The following is a 22,562-nucleotide window of genomic DNA, read 5'->3' on the forward strand; positions in this document are numbered from 1 at the left end:
AGCAGATTAAGATGCTTAGAACAGACCGGGGAGATGAGTTTAGCTCCAAACAATTTATAGCTTACTGTAAAGAATCGGGAATTGCAAGACAATACACCGCTCCATACACCCCTCAACAAAATGGGGTTATGGAATGACGAAACTGCACGGTCGTGTCCATGGCGAGGAGTTTCTTGAAAGAGATGAAATTGCCAACAAATTTGTGGGGAGAAGCAATAAGGCACTCGGTATATATTTTGAACCGACTGCCTACTCGTTCCTTGTCCGAGAAAACACCTTATAAAGCATGAACGAGCAATAAACCAGACCTTTCTCATCTCCGAATATTTGGATGTGTTGCATACATGAAGGTGCCAAGTAATCAAGTGACAATGTTAGATGATCGAAGCCGACAAGTGATATACTTGGGTAGGGAACTAGGTATAAAATGCTGTAGACTATTGGATCCTGACTCCGGAAATATTTTGGTGAGCCGTGATGTTGTGTGTGATGAAGGGATGTGGTGGACTTGGCATGATCAGCAACAAATGGAAACAACATCTATATATGATACATTTTCTATCTCCAATGTTCGAGTTACAGATGCATAAACGGATGATGCAAGTGTCGAACCTATCACACCTATGCAAGACAGAAACAACAGTGGTAATAGTAATAATACCGGAGATTTCACGATGAGCACAGAGTCAACATACATAGGAAAAATGAGTCGAGTATCCGGTACCTCATCTAGTACCTCGAGTTGTAATATCGAGCCGGTAAAATATAGACAATTTAGTGAAATTTACGAGGAAACACAGGAGATAGAAGCAGAACATGAATTGCTACTAGGGATGGCAAAATAATCCGATCCGATGAATAACCGATCCAAAACCTGAAATTTTGAATTTACCGAACCCGATTTTTTGGATTTGGATTTGGATTTAATTTTTAAACCCGAAATTTTTTGGATTTGGATATTAGCTATACCGATCCGAAACCCCATCCGAAATCCGAAACTCTATCTGAACCCGAAATCCGAAAAAACCTGAATTATTATATTTATATATACTTATATATTATTATATATATAATATTAGAATTTTATATATTACACATTAGAATATATAAATATATAATATACATTAGACATATTATTATATAATTTTTAGAACATGTATTTTTATATTTATGTTAAAAATTAACTAATTATAAAGTTTAATGAAATATAATCATTCAATCATTTAAACGGGTGATAAGGTTTATAAGGTTAACAAAATATCTTTTAGTGATAAATCTAAAAAAATTGGATGTCAATTGAGTTGATTTTTTAAATATTATATATGCATATAATAACACAATTAATGATGTGCTGAAGTGGTTAAGATGACACGTTAAAACTCTTTCTATGCAAGTCGCGTGTTTGATTTCAAGCACTTGCAATATCAATAATTATATAAATTTTCAGATTTCGGGTTTCGGGTTCGGGTATGAATGTCCAATTCAAAAAAATTTCGGGTTTCGGGTATACCCGAATCCGATCCGAAATCCGATGGATGGGGTTCAGGATTCATTTTCGGGTATTTTTCGGGTTCGGGTATGGATAAAATTTTCGAGTTTGGATATGAATTATGCAATACCCGACCTGATCGGACCCGATTGTGATCCCTAGTTGCTACTAGCTAGTATTGATGAACCAGTAAATTTTGATCAAGCAGTGAAGGATAAGTCGTGGAAAGATGCAATACAACAAAAGATTGATGCAATAGAGAAAAATAATACTTGGAAGTTAGTGGATTTGCCACCGGGTCACAAACCTATTGGCTTAAAGTGGGTGTACAAGTTTAAGAGAGATGCAAGTGGAAATGTTGTTAAGCACAAGGCGCGTTTGGTGGCAAAAGGATACGTGCAAATATAAGGCATCGATTTGGAGGAAGTATTTGCACCCGTCACACGACTCGAAATGGTGAGATTATTGTTGGCATTAGAAGCAAAGAATGAATGGGAAGTTCATCATTTGGATGTAAAGTCAGCATTTTTGAATGGTGACTTGGAAGAGGTTGTGTTTTTTAAGCAACCGAAGGGTTTTGTGAAAGGAATTGAGGAGCATAATGTATATCAATTAATTAAGGCGTTGTATGGCCTACGACATGCCCCTAGAGTTTGGTATGCAAAATTAAATAAGTGTCTCAAGCGCCTTGGTTTCGTGAAGTGTCCCTACAAACACGCGGTTTATGTTAGGCGTGAAGGTACTGAGTGTTTGATTGTGGGAGTCTGTGTAAATGACTTATTGGTGACGGGAACTAGCACATCAGGTATTCGAATGTTCAAGAATTAAATGAGTGTTGAGTTCGATATGAGTGATCTTGGCAAGTTGACACACTACTTGGGTATTGAGATTGATCAGCGAAAGGGCTATACATAACTTAGGCCAACTGGGTACGCTAAGAGACTGCTGGAAAGGGATGGACTTGCGGACTGCAATCCTGTGAAATTTCCTATGGAACCGAGGCAGCAAATTGGAAAAGACGAAAAGGGGAAAGCAGTGGATTCAATAATGTTCAAACGTATTGTTGGATGGATGAGATATTTGGTACACACGAGACCAAATATCATGTATTCAGTTGGGGTTATAAGCCGTTTAATGGAACGTCCTACAGTATTGCATTTGGGAGCTGCTAGCCGTATACTACGTTATGTGAAAGGCACGCTACAATTTGGTCTATGATACACAAAAGGGGATGGAGAGTACCTGTTATCTGGATTTTTGGATAGTGATCTAGGAGGGAACGTAGAAGACAGGAGAAGTACTAGAGGGATGGCGTTTTATTTAGATGAAAGTCTTATTATATGGTTCTCATAAAAGGAGAGATGTGTGGCCTTGTCATCTTGTGAGGCCGAATTCATGGCTGCAACTGCAGCGGCATGTCAAGAATTTTGGCTTATGAACTTGCTCATGGAACTGACAGATACAAAACATGGTCCAGTTGTGTTATTTGTTGATAACAAATCAGGATTTGATTTGGCTCTGAATCCGCTATCACGGACGAAGCAAGCATATCAATATACGCTATCACTTCATCCGTGAGTGTGTTAAAAGGGGTGAAGTTGTGATTAAACATGTGAATTCTGAAGATCAGAGAGCTATATTCTCACAAAGTCCTTGTCTGTGGTCAACTTCGAGAAGATGCGTGGGTTACTGGATTACAGAGCTTCGAGGAGAATGTTTAGATTATGGTGTGATTGTTGGTTTTTAATCTAAACATTGACTGCATATTTATTTATCTACGTGTCAATTTGGTTTTTGCATTTAGCAGTAGTTTAATATGGTCAATGTGCACGTAGAGTGTTTTTAGGAGAGTAACAAATAAGTGGTAAAAGTTGAGAGATCTTAGGAGAGTAACAAATAAATGGTAGAAGTGGAGAGTACTGGTTGTAGTTTCCATATATATTGCATTTTCATTGTAATTCAAAGCAAGTAGCTATTTAGAGAAATAAACAAGCTGTTTTCATTCCTTTCATTACTCTGTTATTACTTGTGTTTTTCCCTCATTCAGCATTGCTTGTCCAATTTACTGGAACTCCATTCCAACCTCTTAACATCACAGTCTTAGGAAAAGCACAGATAGAAGGAGGTGGTCCAAGGTCTCATCTACTTCATTACAACATTTAGGCTCCACGGTCTTATGAAAACGTATCATACGACATTTTGTTCAAAGCTAACAAGTAAAAAAAATAAATAGAAAACTTAGGTAGATGCAAATCAAACCACATTGTTCCAGCGACATATGGATTGTGTTATAAACAAAGTGCTTCAGATTTCTGAAATTGCAACTCTACCAAAATTATTTCGTCGAACTGTATCAACACTACCAAAATTATTTTGTCGAACTGTATCAACAATAAGAATTTGCACCGCTATAACTGTTAGCCCTTAAAAATATATTACGATGTACTTTTTCACCCTTAAAGTTTTATGAACTATACCTATTGACTCGGAGGCTGAAATGACTTTTTTGTCCCTCCGATTTATATCGTTATTTTCTCCGTAACGGTAAAAAAGGTTAAAGACTATGAAATCCTATACCTCGGGGGTTAGAATATACACCCGTTTATGTTTGTGATTTATGGGTACAAACATTAATATTTTAAGGGCCAAAAGGTCGATAAGTCAAAATTTTATTGCTCATATCTTTGGAAAACCCTTTTTTTAATTATTTTTGAACTTTGGAAAGTTTAATCGGGTTTTCTAGTATGTGCCCATGGGCACATGATAAACGCGTAAATTTATAATTTTAGGCCAATTTGATTGGTGGAGTTAGGATGAATGCACATGGTCAACCATTATTTATAAAAAATGAACCAATGAAAATATATTGAAATTAGAAATTTTCGCGTTTATAGAACGTAATAGAATTTTAGAATTTTAATTATTTCACTTGAAATAAAGAAACTCATTTGGTACAAACACGGTGATGCAATCAACACCGTCAAATTCACCTAATTAATTAATTAATTAATATAGAAATTCTCGCTAGGGTTTCTCTTCTCCGGCCAAACTCTACTATTCAATACACTCTTCCACATCCTCCGGTAAGGTTTCTTATTCATATATATATATATATATATGTATATATATGTATATATATGTATGTATGTATAAACATGTATCTGATTGTCATCATTTCTTATTCAATATGTATTGCGCACATTTGTTATTCATTTCAATAATTTAGAAATGTTGTAAAATGTACTGTTCATCTGATACTGATTTGATTAAGTTGAAATTTGTAAATATGTTTAGTTTCGTTATGATTGATTTGAGATTTGTGTTGAGGAAAATTGTTGTCGATTTTGGTAGATAAGAAATGTTGCCGAGATGGAGCAGAGCTATGACTTTAATTTTTAAGTCAGCTGCGTCTCGCAGTGATGTCGAGAAACTGAGGTGTGGAGGTTTGAGTGTTTTTAAGTGTCGAGGTTTTGCCAAGGTGGCTGATGCTGTTCCTGATTTCGGTACTGATGAGGGCTCTGCTGTTAGATCGCAGGTTTGGTTTTGTTTTACTGCTCGTTTATGGTTTATTTATCGTTGCGGTTTTTTGACTATTTATAGATGGCTGTACTATTAAATTAAAGTTTAGTAAAAGATGCTAGTATTACAATAGAAGTTTGGGTAATAAGGGATAAATACAAGTCAACCTTACGGAGTAATGAGCTTGTAGATATTATGTTGGGGTAGTGTGCAAGGTAAACCTAAGATGTGCATTGTGTCCAACTCCGAAGTAGAGTATGGGAGTGGTGAAATGTATGCAATGCTTGTCCCTGTGTCTTGGAATAGAATGAGATAAATTCTTTTGGTGAAGAAATGAGAAGCTCATTCGGATAGATAGTTATGCAATGCTGTAGCGGTGTCCAGTTGTTTCATTCGAAATATGACCTTTGGGTTGATTGCAATGTACTTCACAGGTAAACCTGAATAAGATGTTTTGGTCCAAGCCCTGTTCATTGGCTTTGCCTGCTGATTCTCCAATAAGATTTGAAGAACGAAAATATACGGGTTTCAAGCATATTATGATGAAGTTAATGCTGGCCTATAGTAAAGAAAGCAGGTCCATTGAACGTGCAAACGTGATTTATCGTCGCGTGGTTGCTCAGGTGGATCCTCCTGCCATATATGATGGTTAGTCTTACCTTGAAGTCACCTGTAACTTTTATATTATTCCATGACATTTGTTCGCTAAAGGAAGCATCCATGTTTTTGTTCTCTATATCCTGGTAATAAATTCATGTGTTAAGTGTGTAGTTCATCACAAAGTGACTTGTGATGAATTTGAATATCATTTTTATTACCAATAGCAAACAATGTTTATTTTAGATACGTTGAGAATATTTCACAATTTGATAACTCAAATAATGTGCTAAAATTTAGGCTATATGATTTTGCGCTCATTCATAATGTTTTTTCCTTTTGTTTTTCTCCAACTTTGTAATTATTATGCCTTTCCATGTATTGTACAGCTAGATTTAGTGATGCGAGTTCAGTTTTTAGTTTTACAAGGCAGCAAGATTTTAAATGTTAGTTCATACACACTCTTCAAAGTAGAACAGGTGAAGTTTCACTTCTTATTAAAGGGGTCTTTTAATTTTTCTTTTTATAACTATGATGCATTGTTAGAAGGTTTCCCTCTTGACTGAGAAGTTGTTACATGCCATGACCATTGACCCTTGCACTTGAAGAAATCATCTGCAGATAGTTTGCTGTATTTAATTGCAGTAAATTCTGTATTTAATTGCAGTAAATTTATCTCATGGAAATTGTACTTGATTTTCGTATAACCTTATGATAGGTGCGTCAAATGGAATTTGAGGATATTACTGTAATAGCAAACTTGACTCGATTCGGTTGCTTCGATTTCTTTTGATGATCCATGATTATAATCCGTTACTTTATTGCCATTTATATATGTATGTTATGTATGTCCTATATGTATGTTATGTATGTCCTCGTCTTTGGTGGTATCATTGATTACATGCAGGGGCTGTGTCAATGTCAAAGGATATATTCTTGTGCCATGATTGTAGCAGAAATGATTGAGGCATTTACATACATGAAAATTTGTACTGCTTTGTAATGCCAACTATAACTGATTTTTTTTCTTATCTGCAGTATTTAACATGGAGAAAACCTTTAGAACAAACTTCTCTTTGCTTGTACTGCATATGTGGTTAATCTTACATCGTTTGAAAGAAGAGGGAGACGAGGGTGCTGACTTGGGGCAAAACTTGTATGAGATATACAATCATGATGTAGAGCTGAGGGTCTATAAAGCTGGGGTTAGTAATACGCGCATCTACACACCTTCAAATTTCTAGATTTACTTTTTTATTTTATTGCAATGCAATAGACTTCTAGCAAGAAATCTTTAACCTCCAGTACAGGATAGTTGGTCATGTTTTTTTATATTCAGGGAAAATAATGACTTGACAATAAGTCAAACCTGTTACTCTTTTCGCATTTGGTATAAGCGGAACTGTACTTTTACATGTACTGCGTTAGATTTGGGTTTGGAGTCTATAGTTAACAAAATTTTAATATTCTGCAAGCCACCAGGTTAACCTGCTGTTAGCTCGATGGATGAAAGACTTAGAGAAGATATTTTATGGGAGCGTTGCTGCCTATGAAGCTGCGTTAGTTCCAGAAGCTAAACAAGATGAGTTGCAGAATGCTTTATGGAGGTAAGAAAGACACCATAGCTTAGTAATGATAAAGCACTTTTCTTTATTCTCCAAGTAAACTTTAATTCAACACATGATTAAAACAATATAATTATAACCGATTACTGATTGATAGAGCTTCCACTTGAAAATCTGTGCGTGCAAGTTGGTCATGTTTTGAAGGTGTGAATTGTTACTAATAATGCTTCATCTAGCTTTTTTATGATTAAAAATTGTTTAATTAAGAAAAATGAGGCTTACTAGTTAAACATTGACTGATCATCGCTGTTATCTTGGTGTCGCCAAGGTGACGGCATGGCATCACTTTGGAAAAAGCAAGACATCTGGGCTGTGGCTAGCCCGTGATCTATTTTGCCCCAGATTCTTGTCACCGTGCTCATTCTTATATATTTTGACCAAAACTATTTGAGTGACTCGAATAATAAGCCTTAATTTAGTTTGTATGTATTATTGTTTAGGATTGAAGTTAGTTTGAATTTGTTACGAGGTTTAACTTTATTAGTAAATATAGAATATTAGTAATATTCTAGGTTGTAGTATATCAAATTAATTTTTCCCCTTATAATTAGGATGTTATCTTGGTTAAGTTTTTGGGTGTTTACTCACATATAAAGAGATGTATTATTTTGTTACTGGAAGACCTTTGATTTATTGAAAATTGAGATTGTTTAATTAACATGAGTTGCGATCCAAACAAATTCCTCTTCTTCCCGGTTAAGAAATCCTAGGAGGTTATGGTTCTTTATGTCACCACAAGGCTAGTTGTTAATTTTCTGCGGTTACTCTACCCAAACTTTTCTCTTTTATTTTTTCCATCTTCATAAATTGTTATCACTATGAGCAACTTCACCAAAGGATACAATTTCTCTTCACCAAACTCTTTTATCTTCTTTGTATTACTTATTTTTCTTCTTTACGTTTTCTATTCACATTTTCTTCTATTTCTCCTCATTTTAACTTTCAAACCAAACGCCAAACATAATTAATACTTATGTAATCAGTTATTATGATTGAACAAAAATTTATGCGTGGAACAAGTGAATATTATATAATTTATTATTGTAGCCTATATTACTATATATATATGTTTGAAAGTATATATGGTGGACAACATATTGCCATCCACTCTTTATCACCCATGGTGTCTCAGATTCTCTTAGGCTGTGGAGCTAGGTGCAGTAACTACAATGTTGTTCTTCACAACATGGTTTATTGAATTCATTATTGGGTGCGGGTGTTAAATGGGCATGATATCGTGTAAAATATTACTCCCTCTGTCCCATTCAATTGTATGCAGTTTCCTTTTTGGGACGTCTCTCTCAATTGTATACATTCCAAAATTAGTAAAATTTTATAATATAAAAAATAACTACACCATTTTATATTCACTACTTACTTCTACTACACTCACTTTATACATTTAATATTAATTGGTCCCACCACTTTATCCACTTTTCTTACTTTCTCCACTAAATTACGCTTTTTCTATAACCTCTGCGCCACACCTCACACATATATTAATCAATGGAATGGAGGGAGTAATGCACTGTCAATAGCAAAGGAATGTTGGATAGTCGGAGTTTAACAATATACCTATATGCATTTTTTAGGACGAAATTACATTTTCTGATTATTGAAAGTAACCAAAACTAGATATTATGCACTTTATACTGAAACTTCACTAAACAGTTTGAGGTATCCTTAATTCATATATTTGTTAATTTTACGATCTCTCTAGAAGTACTATGCAATATGTTTATATGTCTTTTAAGTTGTAGTATGTTTTTTTGTCACCTTTTATTGCTCTGCTTAATTAGAATGATGTTTGTTTGTGCACCAGGAATGTCTTTGCAGAGGAAGATTTGTCCATCGAAGATGCTTCACACGAAGTCCAGGTAAGTTATTTCCATTCTTTTGTTATTTGCTTTTTTAATCTTTTATAAGGTATTACTTGGTACAAGATTTATGCTCTTATCAAAAAGAAAATGTATCAGATTTAAAAAAGTTATGATTATAATTTCTACTCTTTCCTATTTACCTGATTATTAGTTTCCCACCAGCTGATGTGCCAATAATGGCATAAAGTACTAACAGTGATAAGATATTATTTTAAGTAATGCTTAATGTTATTTGTAAGAATATAGTTTGTTCATTCATTGTTGACCATATAATTTTGTTTTTATTGTTCTTAATCATAGGCTATGTCGAGGTATGTCCGCCGGGAAATTTCTTGCATATCGTTAACAGGTTTCTCTCTCTCTCTCTCATATGTTTTACGTCAATATTTAGGAACAAATTTGGCTGTAATTTATTATATTAATTTGTGTTAAGAAAGTAGATTGGTAAAAATATTATTCATTTATGCTAGTTGAGTCTTGGAATGAGTTTTTTCCTTTACCAGTTGATCCTTGTTAGAACGTAGGTATCAGTTGAAATTGGTTATACTTGTGAGTTGTGTTGTGACCTTCGTAAAAATTGTTTAGTCTTCATTATTTTAATATATTTGAATTCTGAATTTATGAGATCTAAAGAACAAGTTACCAATACCATATCTACGTTTCTACCAGTGCTTCGTGAATATAAATATAGGTGTCTAGTGCTTTTTCTGTGCCCTTTTAGAAAGGTTGTTATGGTGCCACAGAGATTCACGGCACCCGATGACCTTCACAAAAGTGTGGCGTAGGGGCGCCCAAAGGGGCGTCCTAAGACGCCCAAAGTGTTCATATATATAAGATGGTAGTTGTAAATATCTATCATAAATTCGTAATATATATTAGAATATCACTCTGATTACTAACTAATAATAACACACATTATAAAATGTAAATGTAAGTATTTGGATACCAACAAATCATAAGTCAGCTCCTAAAAGTTGAAGCATAACACTTTCAGCTAGGTGGGGCAGTAGCAAGATAAAGTAAAACAATAACTAACAAATTCAACAACTAGGCAGTGGTAAGTCGGATGTATTTATCATTATCAAGCACCAAATCATTTTTAACAACAATTCCACCCCCTTAAGGCCACCACTTTCACGTGCAACAAATGGTTCACCACAATCATCAATTTTTTCATCATCTATAGGAATAGTTTCTTCCGAATCTGACTGGTTGTGCATCCTAAGTTTGGAATTTGGAGTCTGGATGTGTCTTTTTAGATTATTATTAAATGTTATTAGGGGTTTCTTACTTTTTTTTATACATGTTAGTGGGTCAGATCACTGGATCAGGTAGCCCAACGGGGCATTTTTTTTGTAATTTTTTAACATTTTGCGGCATCCTGTGGCGTTCGAGGCGAAGGCCTTATTGCATGTACGTTAGTTGGGGAGGGCTTTTTATGCCTTTTACACGTCACAAGCCATGTGGATGCCAAAAGGACGTCGTAACAACCCTGCCTTTCACTGTAACCTTACGTTAAGCTGTATCATCCATAATCCTGTTATCTTTAAATTAAATTATCTCTCTCTTCTACCGAATCGTTAGTACGAATCTCTGGTCCCATTGTTTTGTTGAAATTCGTTAGAAAATTGACAAGCAAGTCAATAGTGCTTCTAGTAGTTTGAGAACAATATCCCTCGAAACTGTTCTCGGGAGTATGTATTGCAGAAATGTTAAGAGTTGAAATATTGTAGTTTACATCCCCAAAATTGGTTAGAATTTTTGATTGAATCCCTAAGGTCGGTTCGAATATATATATATAAACCTGGCTTCTATTGTTTGCAATTAAGACCCTAAAACTTTCGTGAAATTGTTCAGTTGGCCATATGTCGGGCCATATGTCCGTTGTTCCAAAAGCCATTTAAATGTGATTTTAGCTTCATACTAGATACTACATTATGCGGACTACTACATTGTTTATTTCTCTCACGAGAAAGGGAGTTTGGTGGTGGGAAACAGGCATGCAACTCAATTGAAATATAATGTATCCGAGTTAGCTAGCCTCTTTTTCATTTGTAGTTCATGAAGCATGTGGGTGTGGGGCTGTAAAAATATTATTTTTTGGTGGGAAAGCTTGCCTTTGGAGTTTATATGCTTCTTAGTAGGGCTGACAGGTGCTCTACTGATATGCCTCTCTTTTATGGGGTTGGTAATATGCAGCTTTCCGGGGGGGGGGGGGGTGGGGGTTGATTTATTTACAGTTCTGCTGGAAAGCTTTTCTTTGGAGTTCAATTGTATTTTTTTCAGTAGGATTGGTAGGTGCCCTACTGAAAGATCGAGTTTGTTTTTTTCTTTATAAAGGGAATGGATGTGTTGGTGTGTGATTTTTTATGCCTCATATTTATTGATCCATGGATCTCTGGCCGCTTGCCTTCTCTTACTGATCTGTTCTTCCAGTCTTTGAAAAAATATCTTATTAAACATTTCAAGAGGAGAAAGTAACTGAGAAGATGTCAGTAGGCAATTATTTGACAATTATTTGATTTGTTTAATACTATTGTTGTACTCGAAGTGTTTGTTAAGGTCTCATCTGATGATGTGCACCTGCAATCATGTCTAAAATGAAAGTTAGAAGATATCTAATTTTTATGTTATGATTGTAGGGATAATCTGAGAACATCCTTTGCTTGTACGACTGTTTTTGCCTAATTGATAATTTTACCGTTTTTTATGCAGAAAAAGAAGCTATTCTATCTGGCAATTTCTCGTTCACCCCACTCAAGAATGTAGTTCCTTTGTCCGGGAAGCATAGAGATATTGACAACTGAATAGCCAACAGTTGCATGATTAACTAGAATGTCGGTGAAAATGTTGCATTCTTGAACATTATAGAAGATAAATAAGGAAATGTATAGTCATTGTCGTCGGACAAATTTTTGCCTTTAAAAAGTATCATGTATTTTGCCTCGACTTCTTTATATTACCATACTTGCAACAACGTAGACATAATGGATTGTTGGAATTAGGATTATTTGTAGTTTAATTTATTTATTAGGATTATTTGTAGTTTTATTTATTTATAAGATTGTATGTGCATGGATATCCCATTTTATTGTTTGTCTAATCTTTATTTACAGTGCAAATACATTACATCTTTCTGCTTTTAATTATATTTATTTAAACTCTATATGTTGCTGTTCATCACTTCACGAACAAATAAGTGTTGTGAACTGTAATATCATCTCAGCTGTAATCATAATCAACTCGAAGTTTTAGAAAGCAACGAGGGATGAAAGAACCACATCAGGCAACCCATTTGAACAGAAGAGGTTTCTAGAGGAGTGGGAAACACTACACTAACAGCAGCTTGTAATAATCACCATGGATGTTTTTTTGAGACAAGCCTGATCAAGAATGTCGAATAGTAGAGCAACTAAAAACGTTCGATTACGAATGTATCATTATTATATATTCCTGCATTTCTTCCATTCGTTAAAATATTAGTGTATCACACTCGTGAAAAGTGGAAATTACTCCCTCCGTCTATTTAATTTGTTATCAGATACTTTTCGCACCGAGAATGCAAACATAACGCACAAGTGGGTAGATTTAAAAAATAAAGTACACTTCTTGGGGGTGCAAGTCATAAAATAACTTATTTGGTTATGTTTTAGTATTTTTTTTAATCTGGGATTTGGTATATGTTATTAACTTTACTTGGCAGTTGATCAAGTAATACGCACCAACACTACTAGAATGACTAGACAGAATTCCACTGGTGCAAGTACATCATCTTTCAAATTACATCCTATTTTCACCAAACACCAGTGGGTCTAGTGGTAGATTAGTACCCTGCTGCCACGGCTTAAGAGTTATGATGACAAATGTATCAACTGCAACCCCAAGGGTCCGCTGCATATATTGACAAACTTGGACGATTTGAGATGCTGCTGAGCTCTTGTAACTTCCCTTTTTCACAAAAGCACAACACACAAGTAAAATTCTGGAATCTAAACTGGCATGCTACCTTGGTCTGATATTCTACTTTTCAAGTTTTAACTTGTACCAAAGCTAAATCTCATTTGGTGGCTTGTCAAATATTTTTTCGACAAGTTTATGCGTTGCCTAGACATTACGTAGAGTATTCTGCGGCTGAGCTGCCGCTACATACCCTGAGATTTCGAAATATATAAAAATTAGTAGCACTCTCAGAAATAAATGTTTAATTAACAAAAAATTAGTAAAGATTGATGTTTCACTGTATCTTTAGCATATTTGGTTGTAGAATAAATAAACAATAACATTTTAGCAAAATGAAAAAAAATAACTCTATGTGATTTTCTTAAACTTTAGGTGTTAGATGGGATGGGAATCAAAAGTCAACCAGCTTAAAAAATGTACAAGTAAAGTGTGTTCTGGAATTCTCACATTGTAACAATAAGTAATCAGGTGTACCCTGCAAGCTTTGCCATTCAGAAAGAAGGAGCCATTGTGTATAAATATATGGAGCAGGTCTCGGTATTAGACATCAGTTTAGCACTTAATCTTGGAACTAAATATGATTAAGATGGGAACCAAAAGAGGTCGAACATCTCATCAGCTTTCTCTTTTTTCTTGTAATCCTGTCCTGAAATCGTCTGCTGTCATTGTTGTTTCAAATGAAGACCTTCTGATTCAAATTTTGTTGCATGTTCCCATAAGGACTCTTATGGGCTTCAAATCTGTATCCAAACAGTGGTTGTCTCTCATAACTAATCCACGTTTTGTTCGTCTTCGTAACCCTCTCCCCTCTGCTGCCTCCCTCTTCTTTGCTAGTTCCTTCTGCAGAAGCAACCCTGACTACCAGTTCATTCCTCTTGGCGTCACTGATGGAAGCCCGACCCCCTTCAAAACTCTAGATTTTGTTCATGACCCTTTAGGTTCTGGAATATCTGTTCTACAGTCTTGCAATGGCCTATTGTTATGTGCTAGCTATCGAGCACGTGAGTTCAAACGTAGATATTATGTGTACAATCCTACTACTAAGCGAGTTGCCACGCTTCCTCAAATTAGACGTGAATATGCAAAGGAAGTTTGTGGTATGAGTTTAGCCTTTGATCCGATAAAATCACCTCACTACAAAGTTATTTGTGTTAGACACTCTGAACTGATTCGTCAGTTATTTCAGATTGAGATCTATTCATCTGAAACCCTGCTGTGGAGAGTCTCTGGTCAACCATTCGCAGCACCAATACGTACTTCATTCCAAAATTGTACATATTGGAATGGTTCCGTTCACTGGTGGAGGGGTTCTGCTGACTGTTGGAATCTGTTCACCCATATTTACAGGGAAGAGCAATATGGTTTGTACTTCAAAGTGGATGAAGAGAGACTAGAACAACTACCAATGCCTATGAGGCACATTCTCCCGGCTACATTGAATGAAAATCCTTATTTTGCAGTGTCTTATATTGGAGAGTCTGAGGGCCATTGGCATATTGTAGAAGAATTGCCAAAGCTTAGACCTAATTCTCATTTCACTTGGTTGTTCAATGTGTATGAGGTGGCAAGAGATTATTCAGGGTGGTTTGTGAAGTATCAAGTTGATCTAAATGCGATCTCTAGTGTATTTCCAGAGATAATTAAGTATGGCTACAACCGTTGTAGTGGTTACACGCTTAACATACTTTCAGTTGTGAGGAGTGGAAAAGAGGAAGAAGAAGATGGTTCTTTTCTTGTTGTGGAGATACCGGGGGGGTAAGGTTATTCGTTACAACTTGATGGATAAAAGCGTGGAGAAACTCTGGGAATTTACTCCAATTGGCTACAAGTTCTATAATGAAGATGGTTTAAGGCATGACAGCGTCTCTGCATTCCCATACATCGAGTCTCTTGCTTGTGTGTGATTATTGATGTATACTCTAATAAATTGTTAAGCATTGTTTTAACTTCAACTGTATTCCAAAAATGAAAAATGATGATTGTGTTTTTTACAAGGGAACGGTTTAACAATTCATTAGCAACTTCTATTTCTATATAAATCCAGCTCTTGCGTGTGAGTATGTTCCAGGTTTTTAACAAGATGTATTGACCTTGGATTCCATGAATGAAAAAAGATGTTAATTGTACTCGAATCTGCCTAAAGAAGAGCCATTAGCCATGTATCTACGTTTCTTTTAATGTCATAGGAGCTGATAGTCTGGAAAAAGTAGTCACCAAGCAATATTTCTGCTAAAAGTTTGTCTCTTACAGGTTTCTTTAAATCTTATTAAAGTTTGGCCATTAATTCTAATTTTTCTAGTTAAACTCACTAATCTGCCAAGAGTGAAACCCTTACCCTTTCTTAGAGGAACCAAGACCCCGACCAATACACCAACTCTTTGTTAGCAGATGATATTAGATGACTAAATTTTGATACGGGTACGGTTATGGCTACGGCCTTCGACTTGAAAACGCTTTGAACAAACACCCCGGAGTGTTGGGAAGAATGGCTACGGTTCAAACAACAGGTGACACACATTTTCATAAATACAAGTGTGAGAACTTATAACTATGAAAGGAAAAAAAAAGCACCAGCTCGAGGCTATGTTTGTACCAGAAGAATTTTTCGGTTGAACTATACTTAGCGACATTAGGCAATGATCCTAAAGTTACAATTTGTTCATCATGCACCAGTGGTCTAGTGGCAGAATAGTACCCTGCCACGGTACAGACCCGGGTTCGATTCCCGGCTGGTGCAAAGAGTTATGATGACAAACAAATGCATCAATTGCAGCCGGAAGGGTCCGCTGCTTTGTCTGACTAGGGACGAATTCAGATGCTGCTGAGCTCTTCCATTATTTTGCAATTTATTTTGTTAATGAATATACAAAAAAAAACAGTATATGTTCAGTCTATAGTAGTAGTATACAGGTTTCAGTTATTTGAACTGAAGTGGTTAGCATTTCTTTATTAACAACAATTATTAATGCCTTGTTTCACTTCATCAACTTGTTCAAAGTTAAATGCTTTAATATTGAGAAGACTAGAGGTTTAGCGTCTTCTGTAATCCTCACATGGCAGGTAATAGATGATTTAAAATTAACAAATATTCAGAGTCAGCTGCAAGCAAATATTCAGAGTCAGCTGCAAGCTTTGCCGAATGGGATCATATAAATATGGACTATGGAGCAAGTCTCTGTATACATATTATTCTAAGATAAATTTGTGGAATTAATCATGATGAAGATGAGAACCAAAAGAAGCCGAAAAACAAAACAAATTTCTGGCGTTTCAAGTCATCTGGACCTGAAATCCTCTCCTGCAATAGAATCTGCGGTTGAAGTTGCTTCTAATGACGACCTTCTGATTCAGATCCTGTTGCATGTCCCCATTAAGACACTCATGGGCTTAAAATGTGTGTCCAAGCACTGGCTATCATTGATTACTGATCCACACTTTATCCGTCTTCGTAATCCTGTCCCCTCTGCCTCTTCTCTCTTCTTTATCAGTTCTTCCCGTAAACGAAAGAACCCTGACTACCAGTTCATTCCTCTTGATGTCAGTGATAAATGCGCGATCCCCTTCAAAGTTCTTGATTTCATTCATGACCCTTTAGGTTCAGGCACGTCTGTTTTACAGTCTTGCAATGGCCTGCTGTTATGTGCTAGCTTTCGAGCACATGAATCCAATAGAAGATATTATATATGTAATCCCACCACTAAGCAATTTGCTATCCTTCCACAGATTAAATCTCAAAATTTGAAAAATGTTTGTGGTATGAGTTTAGCCTTTGATCCTTTAAGGTCACCTTATTACAAAGTTGTTTGTGTTAGACGTGTTGGCGACCTTTTTCAGATTGAGATATATTCATCTGAAACATTATTTTGGAGAGTCTCTGGTAGACCTTTTACCGTGCCAAAGTACACAGAATTTCAGAATTGTGTGTACTGGAATGGCTCTGTTCACTGGTGGAACGGTTCGTTTCACTGGTCGAATGGTGTCATGTACGGTGGTCACTGGAGAGACGAGCCGTATACTCTGTACTTCAAAGTTGAGGAAGAGAGTCTAGAACAATTGCCAACGCCTCAGAAGCCAAACTACACGGTAGGTAATTATGTTGGAGAGTCTGAGGGCCATTTGAATCTTGTTGAGTTAAGATGGGATTGTTTGTTAAATGTGTATGAGATGGCTAGAGATTACTCAGGGTGGTTTATCAAGTATCAAGTTGATATCTCCGCAATTTCTAATAAATTTCCAATCATCAGGGAGAACAAAACGCACGCATATCATGTGATTTCACTAGTGAGGAGAGGAAAAACGGAAGACGAAGATGGATCTTTCTTGGTATTGGAGATAGCTGGTGGTAAGACTGTACGTTACAACTTTGCGGATAAAAGTGTGGAGCAGCTGTGGGAATTTGCTCCAGGTTACAAGTTTTATGATGATGATCGCATAAGGCAACTATGTGGATTACCATACATCGAGTCTCTTTGTTGTGTGTAAATGTCTCCATTCGAGTGATTCTGACGCTCTGAAACGTTTCTCTCGGGTGCATTTCGTTTTACCAATTTATTGCTGCCCTTTATTTTTAAAAGGTAAGACTAAACATAGATTTCCACAATTTTGAACTGGATTTTAAAATGGCCTGTTACTAAATGTACCCTTCAATTCTATCATCATCTATTTATTGGGCTAGATGGTTTATGTGGTGAAAAATCTGTTATTGCTAATTTTCACATTGTTTACGTAATATAAAATGGACCAATATTCAGAGATTAAGTATAAATTTGCAGGAGAGATGGTGGACTGGGGATCCTATGCATCTTGTTTAGTTTTTTAATGATATGTTGTATTTACTGCTGAATTTTTGACCGTTGATTCCTATCTGGCTTGCTTACGCTTCAGACAACCGGAACAAACATCAGATTAAGATTCCTGAAGTTGTGTACATTCTCTGAGAAGTTTGAGGTGGTAGTAAATTGACCTCCTTTGAATTTATAGGAAAACCATGATGTATGAGGTTACATAGTTAAGTAGGTGTAAACGTGTAGGATTAGATTTCATCTTCTACAACGTGAACGTGATTGCCCGAGTTAACCAACGACCCCCCTCTTCCAGTGGCTGTTTTAAAGTCAACCACCTCAGGCTAGTTTAATGACTTATGCCTTAATTATTAAGAGACTGGAGGTAAAGTGTGTTGAGGAGTGCTGGTAGGTGATTGGTGATTTACTGGCAAAATATTATTAGGAGTACGCTGCAAGCTTTGCTGTCCTAGAAATGGAGCCAATGTTTATATTAAGATGGAGCAAGTCTCCCTGTAACACATAAGCAAACACGTAATCTCTTAATTAATTATGATCAAGATACGAGTCAAAAGGGGCCGAACATCAAAACAGCTCCCTCCTCTTTCATGTAGTCCTCACCCGAAATCATCCTCTCCCATTATAGCATCTGCTATCAATGTTTCTTCAAACGAACACCTTCTAATTCAGATCCTGTTGCATGTCCCCTCAAAGGCACTCACTAGCTTCAAATCTGTATCCAAACACTGGTTATCTCTCATTACTGATCCACACTTTATTTGTCTTCGTAACACTTTCTTTCCATCCGTCTGTTCCCTCTTATATCCTATTCCCTACTCATTGAGAAGCACCCCAGAGTACCAGTTTATTGCTATTAATGTTGGCGGTGAATATTGGAGCTACTACAGCAGCTCCACACACTAGTTATGCTGAAGATCATGCACACCAGAATATACTTCCATATTTCTCTCCCACTTGCCACCATATGACAGCTGTAAAAGTTAGTTATACATAGTTGGTTATAAAGTAGTGTTTACTCTTTTTTGTTGGTTAGCAAGCTTAATGGCTAATATACAATCTGTAAAAATAAACTCTCTCAATTGTGCTTCTCTCTAAGTTTAGCTCTTCTTCTTCAGTGGTAATGTACAGAACATCTGCTAGTTTTCGTTAATGGAGTCTGTTACATAAAGTTCATGTTCATCCTCTTCTTAGTTTGCTGATTGTTACTTGTATCTAAAGAGCGTAAATGACAAAGTTTATCATGGTATCAGAGCCTACTTCGTTGATTTGAGATTTTACGAACGTGTTGCATCTTCTTCAAATAGATTCTTCATCTTCTTCGTTGATTGTGATCTCTAATGGCGTTTTCGTATGATACATCACTGTTCTCTATTATCAGGTGCAATTGTTCCAAATCTCTCAAGTTTTAATTTCTTCTCTACTCTTTGCTTATTGTTTAATCTACTGAGGTAATGGCGAATAATAGAAACTTACATCCTAATCAAGATCCTGCTAGCGTATATTTCATACATCCTTCAGATGCAAGTTCATCACAGCTTGTATCTACTAAGTTCAATGACACTGGATATGCTAATTGGAAGCGATCGATGATTCTAAGTCTCTCTGCTAAAAACAAACTAAGTTTTGTTGATGGATCTTTAACTAGACCTTCTAATACCACACCTGAAGGAAAAGCCTGGGATAGATGTAATGATCTAGTTTGCTCCTAGCTATTGTTTAATCTAGATGATGTTATTGCTAAGAGTGTGCTTTTCTTCAAGTCTGCAAGAGAGATATGGTCAGACTTGGATGAACGTTTTGGTTATACTAGTATGCCACAATTGTACTCTCTGGAACAACAATTATCTGAAATGAGTCAAGGTTCTAAATCTATATCTGAATTTTTTACTACAATCAAATCTGTATGGGATGCTATCAATGACACCAGTCCCTTGCCTACTTGTACCTGTAATCACTGTACTTGTAATTTGACTAAAAGAATTGTTGAAAAGCAATAAGAACAGAGATTAATACAGTTCATGATGAAGCTCAATGATAACTTTAGTGTTGCAAGGGGAAATGTACTGATGATGGAGCCAATTCCAGCTATCTCACAGGCTTTTAGGCTGTTTGCTCAAGAAGAAAAACACAGAGAATTGTCAAGTGCCTCTCAGACTGAATCATTGGCTTTTACTGCATAGAAGAGGCCATATGACAAAAAATCTAATTTCAGAGGATATTCTAATGCATCTCAATCTCAAAGGCAACCTAATGTTTTTAATCAAGGGAAAGCTCCAAATTCTGGAAATGCTAAAAGGACTTATTATTGTACTCATTGTCAGATTTCAGGACATAGTTTGGAGAGATGTTTTAAGGTCCATGGTTATCCACCTGGATTTAAGTTCAAAGAAAGGAAAGTTGCTGCTATATCTCAGAATCAATTGAGTGATTCTTCTTCTAACACTACAGATCCAGTAATCTCTACAGAGCAATACAACCAGCTTATACAACTACTCAACAATCATCAGGTTAACTCCAACAATGATACTGTTTCAACTAGTCATGCTCTTCTAGCAAGAAGTGTTTATTTTCTTCCAATAATGCTACTTGGATTCTTGATAGTGGTGCCACAGATCACATTTGTTCAAACTTGAATTGGTTTTCTGATTTTACACCAACTACACTCAATGACAATTTCATTGTTGTTCCTGATGGCAGAAAAGTTAAAGTAACTCATACTGGTTTAGTATAATTGAATTCTGATATTTTTCTGCATAATGTACTCTATGTACCAGAGTTTCAATTTAATCTCATATCTATTCAGAAACTTTGTCAAGATTCATCTTGTGAAGTTCTTTTCACTCATGATAAATGTATTCTTGAGTTCCCTTCTCAGAGACAGAAGGTGATTCCTCTTGGTAAAATTGAAGCTGGTCTCTACTCTGTGGATGCTCAAAATCATAAAGTCACGCTTCTAGATGCTGATAAATCTCACATATGCAATGTTGCTTGCTTGTCAGCTATTGAAGATGTCAAGCTGTGGCATTTAAGACTTGGACATTTACCTTTTCAGAAGATGAAACTTGTTTTACCTTCTTGTAATGTTCAGCTATGTATGAAAGAAAACATTTGTCAAGTCTGTCCTGCAGCAAAACAGACTAGACTATCTTTTCCTCATAGTTGTATCAAAACTAAAAATATATTTGAATTGGTTCACCTTGATATATGGGGACCTTATAAAACTAAGACTCCATCTGGTTGTACTATGTTTTTGACAATTGTAGATGACTACAACAGATTTACTTGGGTACATTTATTGAAAAATAAGTCTGATACAGCTGCTGTTATATCCAAGTTCACCATATATGTTGAAAATCAGTTTAACACTTCAATTAAGACCTTTAGATCAGATAATGCTAAAGAATTTATTGAAGGTGCTTTGAAATCTTTTTCTGAGTCTAAGGGAATCTTACAACAAAGCAGCTGTGTGTACACTTTACAACAATATGGAATTCCTGAAAGGAAGCATAGGCATCTGTTGGAGACTGCAAGAGCTTTATTTTTTCAGTCAAAGGTACCTTCTAAATTTTGGGGTGATTGTATCTTGTGTGCTGTATACTTGGTTAATAGAATGCCATTGAGATCTCTGGATTTTCAATCTCCTTATTTTAAAATTCACAAAATACATCATGATTTGACTTCTCTCAGAACATTTGGTTGTTTATGCTACATGAGTACTATTAAAGCTCATAGATCAAAATTTGATCCTAGGGCTATACCATGTGTGTTTCTAGGCTATCCTACAGGGCAAAAAGGATATAAAGTTCTAGATTTAAGTGATTCTCAAATTCATGTTTCCAGAGATGTTATACTCCATGAAACTCATTTTCCCTTTCACAATCAACCTGTCACTTCTATATCTTTTTCTCCCCTGATACAATCTACTTGCCTACACACACTGTTATATCTAATATTTCTACTGATATTTCAGATGACATTCCTTTGCATAATTCATCATCAAATCTTTACCTTCACCTCAGTTCAATCTTTTACTTTCCAAGTTAGGCTTGATTGATTCATCCAATCCTAACTTGAGGGGGGGTATTGGAGCTACTACAGCAGCTCCACACACTAGTTATGCTGAAGATCATGCACACCAGAATATACTTCCATATTCCTCTCCCACTTGCCACCATATGACAGCTGTAAAAGTTAGTTAGACATAGTTGGTTATAAAGTAGTGTTTACTCTTTTTTGTTGGTTAGCAAGCTTAATGGCTAAGATACAATCTGTAAAAATAAACTCTCTCAATTGTGCTTCTCTCTAAGTTTAGCTCTTCTTCTTCAGTGGTAATGTACAGAACATCTGCTAGTTTTCATTAATGGAGTCTGTTACATAAAGTTCATGTTCATCCTCTTCTTAGTTTGCTGATTGTTACTTGTATCTAAAGAGCGTAAATGACAAAGTTTATCAGTGAATGCCCAATCCCCTTCAAAACTCTTGATTTTATTCCTGAGCCATATATCGGTGCACCCATATATGTTCTGCAATCTTGCAATGGCCTATTGTTATGTTCAATTTATATACCACCTAAAATAGGAAATATATATTATGTGTTCAACCCCACCACTAAGGAATTTGCTACACTTCCTCAAATTAGACTTCACCAACATTTAAGTAGTGTTCACAAAATGAGTTTAGCATTTGATCC

General features: G+C 35.8%; 3 protein-coding genes and 1 non-coding gene across 4 annotated transcripts; all 4 read left to right on the forward strand.

Moving 5' to 3' along the window:
- The first annotated feature begins 4,417 nt into the window (after positions 1 to 4,417).
- Positions 4,418 to 12,213, forward strand: LOC141708682 (uncharacterized). The gene is made up of 8 exons (XM_074512425.1): positions 4,418 to 4,572; positions 4,841 to 5,024; positions 5,443 to 5,656; positions 6,644 to 6,810; positions 7,088 to 7,212; positions 9,053 to 9,107; positions 9,411 to 9,459; positions 11,826 to 12,213. Exons 2-8 carry the CDS (start codon positions 4,848 to 4,850, stop codon positions 11,915 to 11,917), a joined length of 879 nt encoding a protein of 292 aa, XP_074368526.1. The 5' UTR covers positions 4,418 to 4,572; positions 4,841 to 4,847; the 3' UTR covers positions 11,918 to 12,213.
- Positions 12,214 to 13,656: 1,443 nt separating this feature from the next.
- On the forward strand, positions 13,657 to 14,829 carry LOC141703038 (F-box protein At5g07610-like). Its single transcript, XM_074506656.1, has one exon. It carries the CDS (start codon positions 13,657 to 13,659, stop codon positions 14,827 to 14,829), a length of 1,173 nt encoding a protein of 390 aa, XP_074362757.1.
- A 907-nt stretch (positions 14,830 to 15,736) lies between these two features.
- TRNAG-GCC (transfer RNA glycine (anticodon GCC)) lies at positions 15,737 to 15,807 on the forward strand. Its single transcript has one exon. It is a non-coding gene; the product is annotated as a tRNA-Gly (tRNA).
- Positions 15,808 to 16,286: 479 nt separating this feature from the next.
- Positions 16,287 to 17,552, forward strand: LOC141703045 (F-box protein At5g07610-like). The gene has a single exon (XM_074506661.1). It carries the CDS (start codon positions 16,287 to 16,289, stop codon positions 17,550 to 17,552), a length of 1,266 nt encoding a protein of 421 aa, XP_074362762.1.
- Positions 17,553 to 22,562: the final 5,010 nt, after the last annotated feature.

The sequence above is a fragment of the Apium graveolens genome, chromosome 2, assembly GCF_009905375.1.
Source record: "Apium graveolens cultivar Ventura chromosome 2, ASM990537v1, whole genome shotgun sequence".
NCBI classification, from domain to species: Eukaryota; Viridiplantae; Streptophyta; class Magnoliopsida; order Apiales; family Apiaceae; genus Apium; species Apium graveolens.

What these genes read in the sequence shown, in the direction of transcription:
- LOC141708682 (XM_074512425.1), top strand. Translation starts at nt 4,848, where the DNA reads ATGTTGCCGAGATGGAGCAGAGCTATGACTTTAATTTTTAAGTCAGCT. An exon ending in TGAGGGTCTATAAAGCTGGG is followed by an intron (nt 6,811 to 7,087) that starts GTTAGTAATACG and finishes GCAAGCCACCAG; the next exon opens with GTTAACCTGCTGTTAGCTCG. An exon ending in ATGCTTCACACGAAGTCCAG is followed by an intron (nt 9,108 to 9,410) that starts GTAAGTTATTTC and finishes TCTTAATCATAG; the next exon opens with GCTATGTCGAGGTATGTCCG.
- LOC141703038 (XM_074506656.1), top strand. Translation starts at nt 13,657, where the DNA reads ATGGGAACCAAAAGAGGTCGAACATCTCATCAGCTTTCTCTTTTTTCT.
- LOC141703045 (XM_074506661.1), top strand. Translation starts at nt 16,287, where the DNA reads ATGATGAAGATGAGAACCAAAAGAAGCCGAAAAACAAAACAAATTTCT.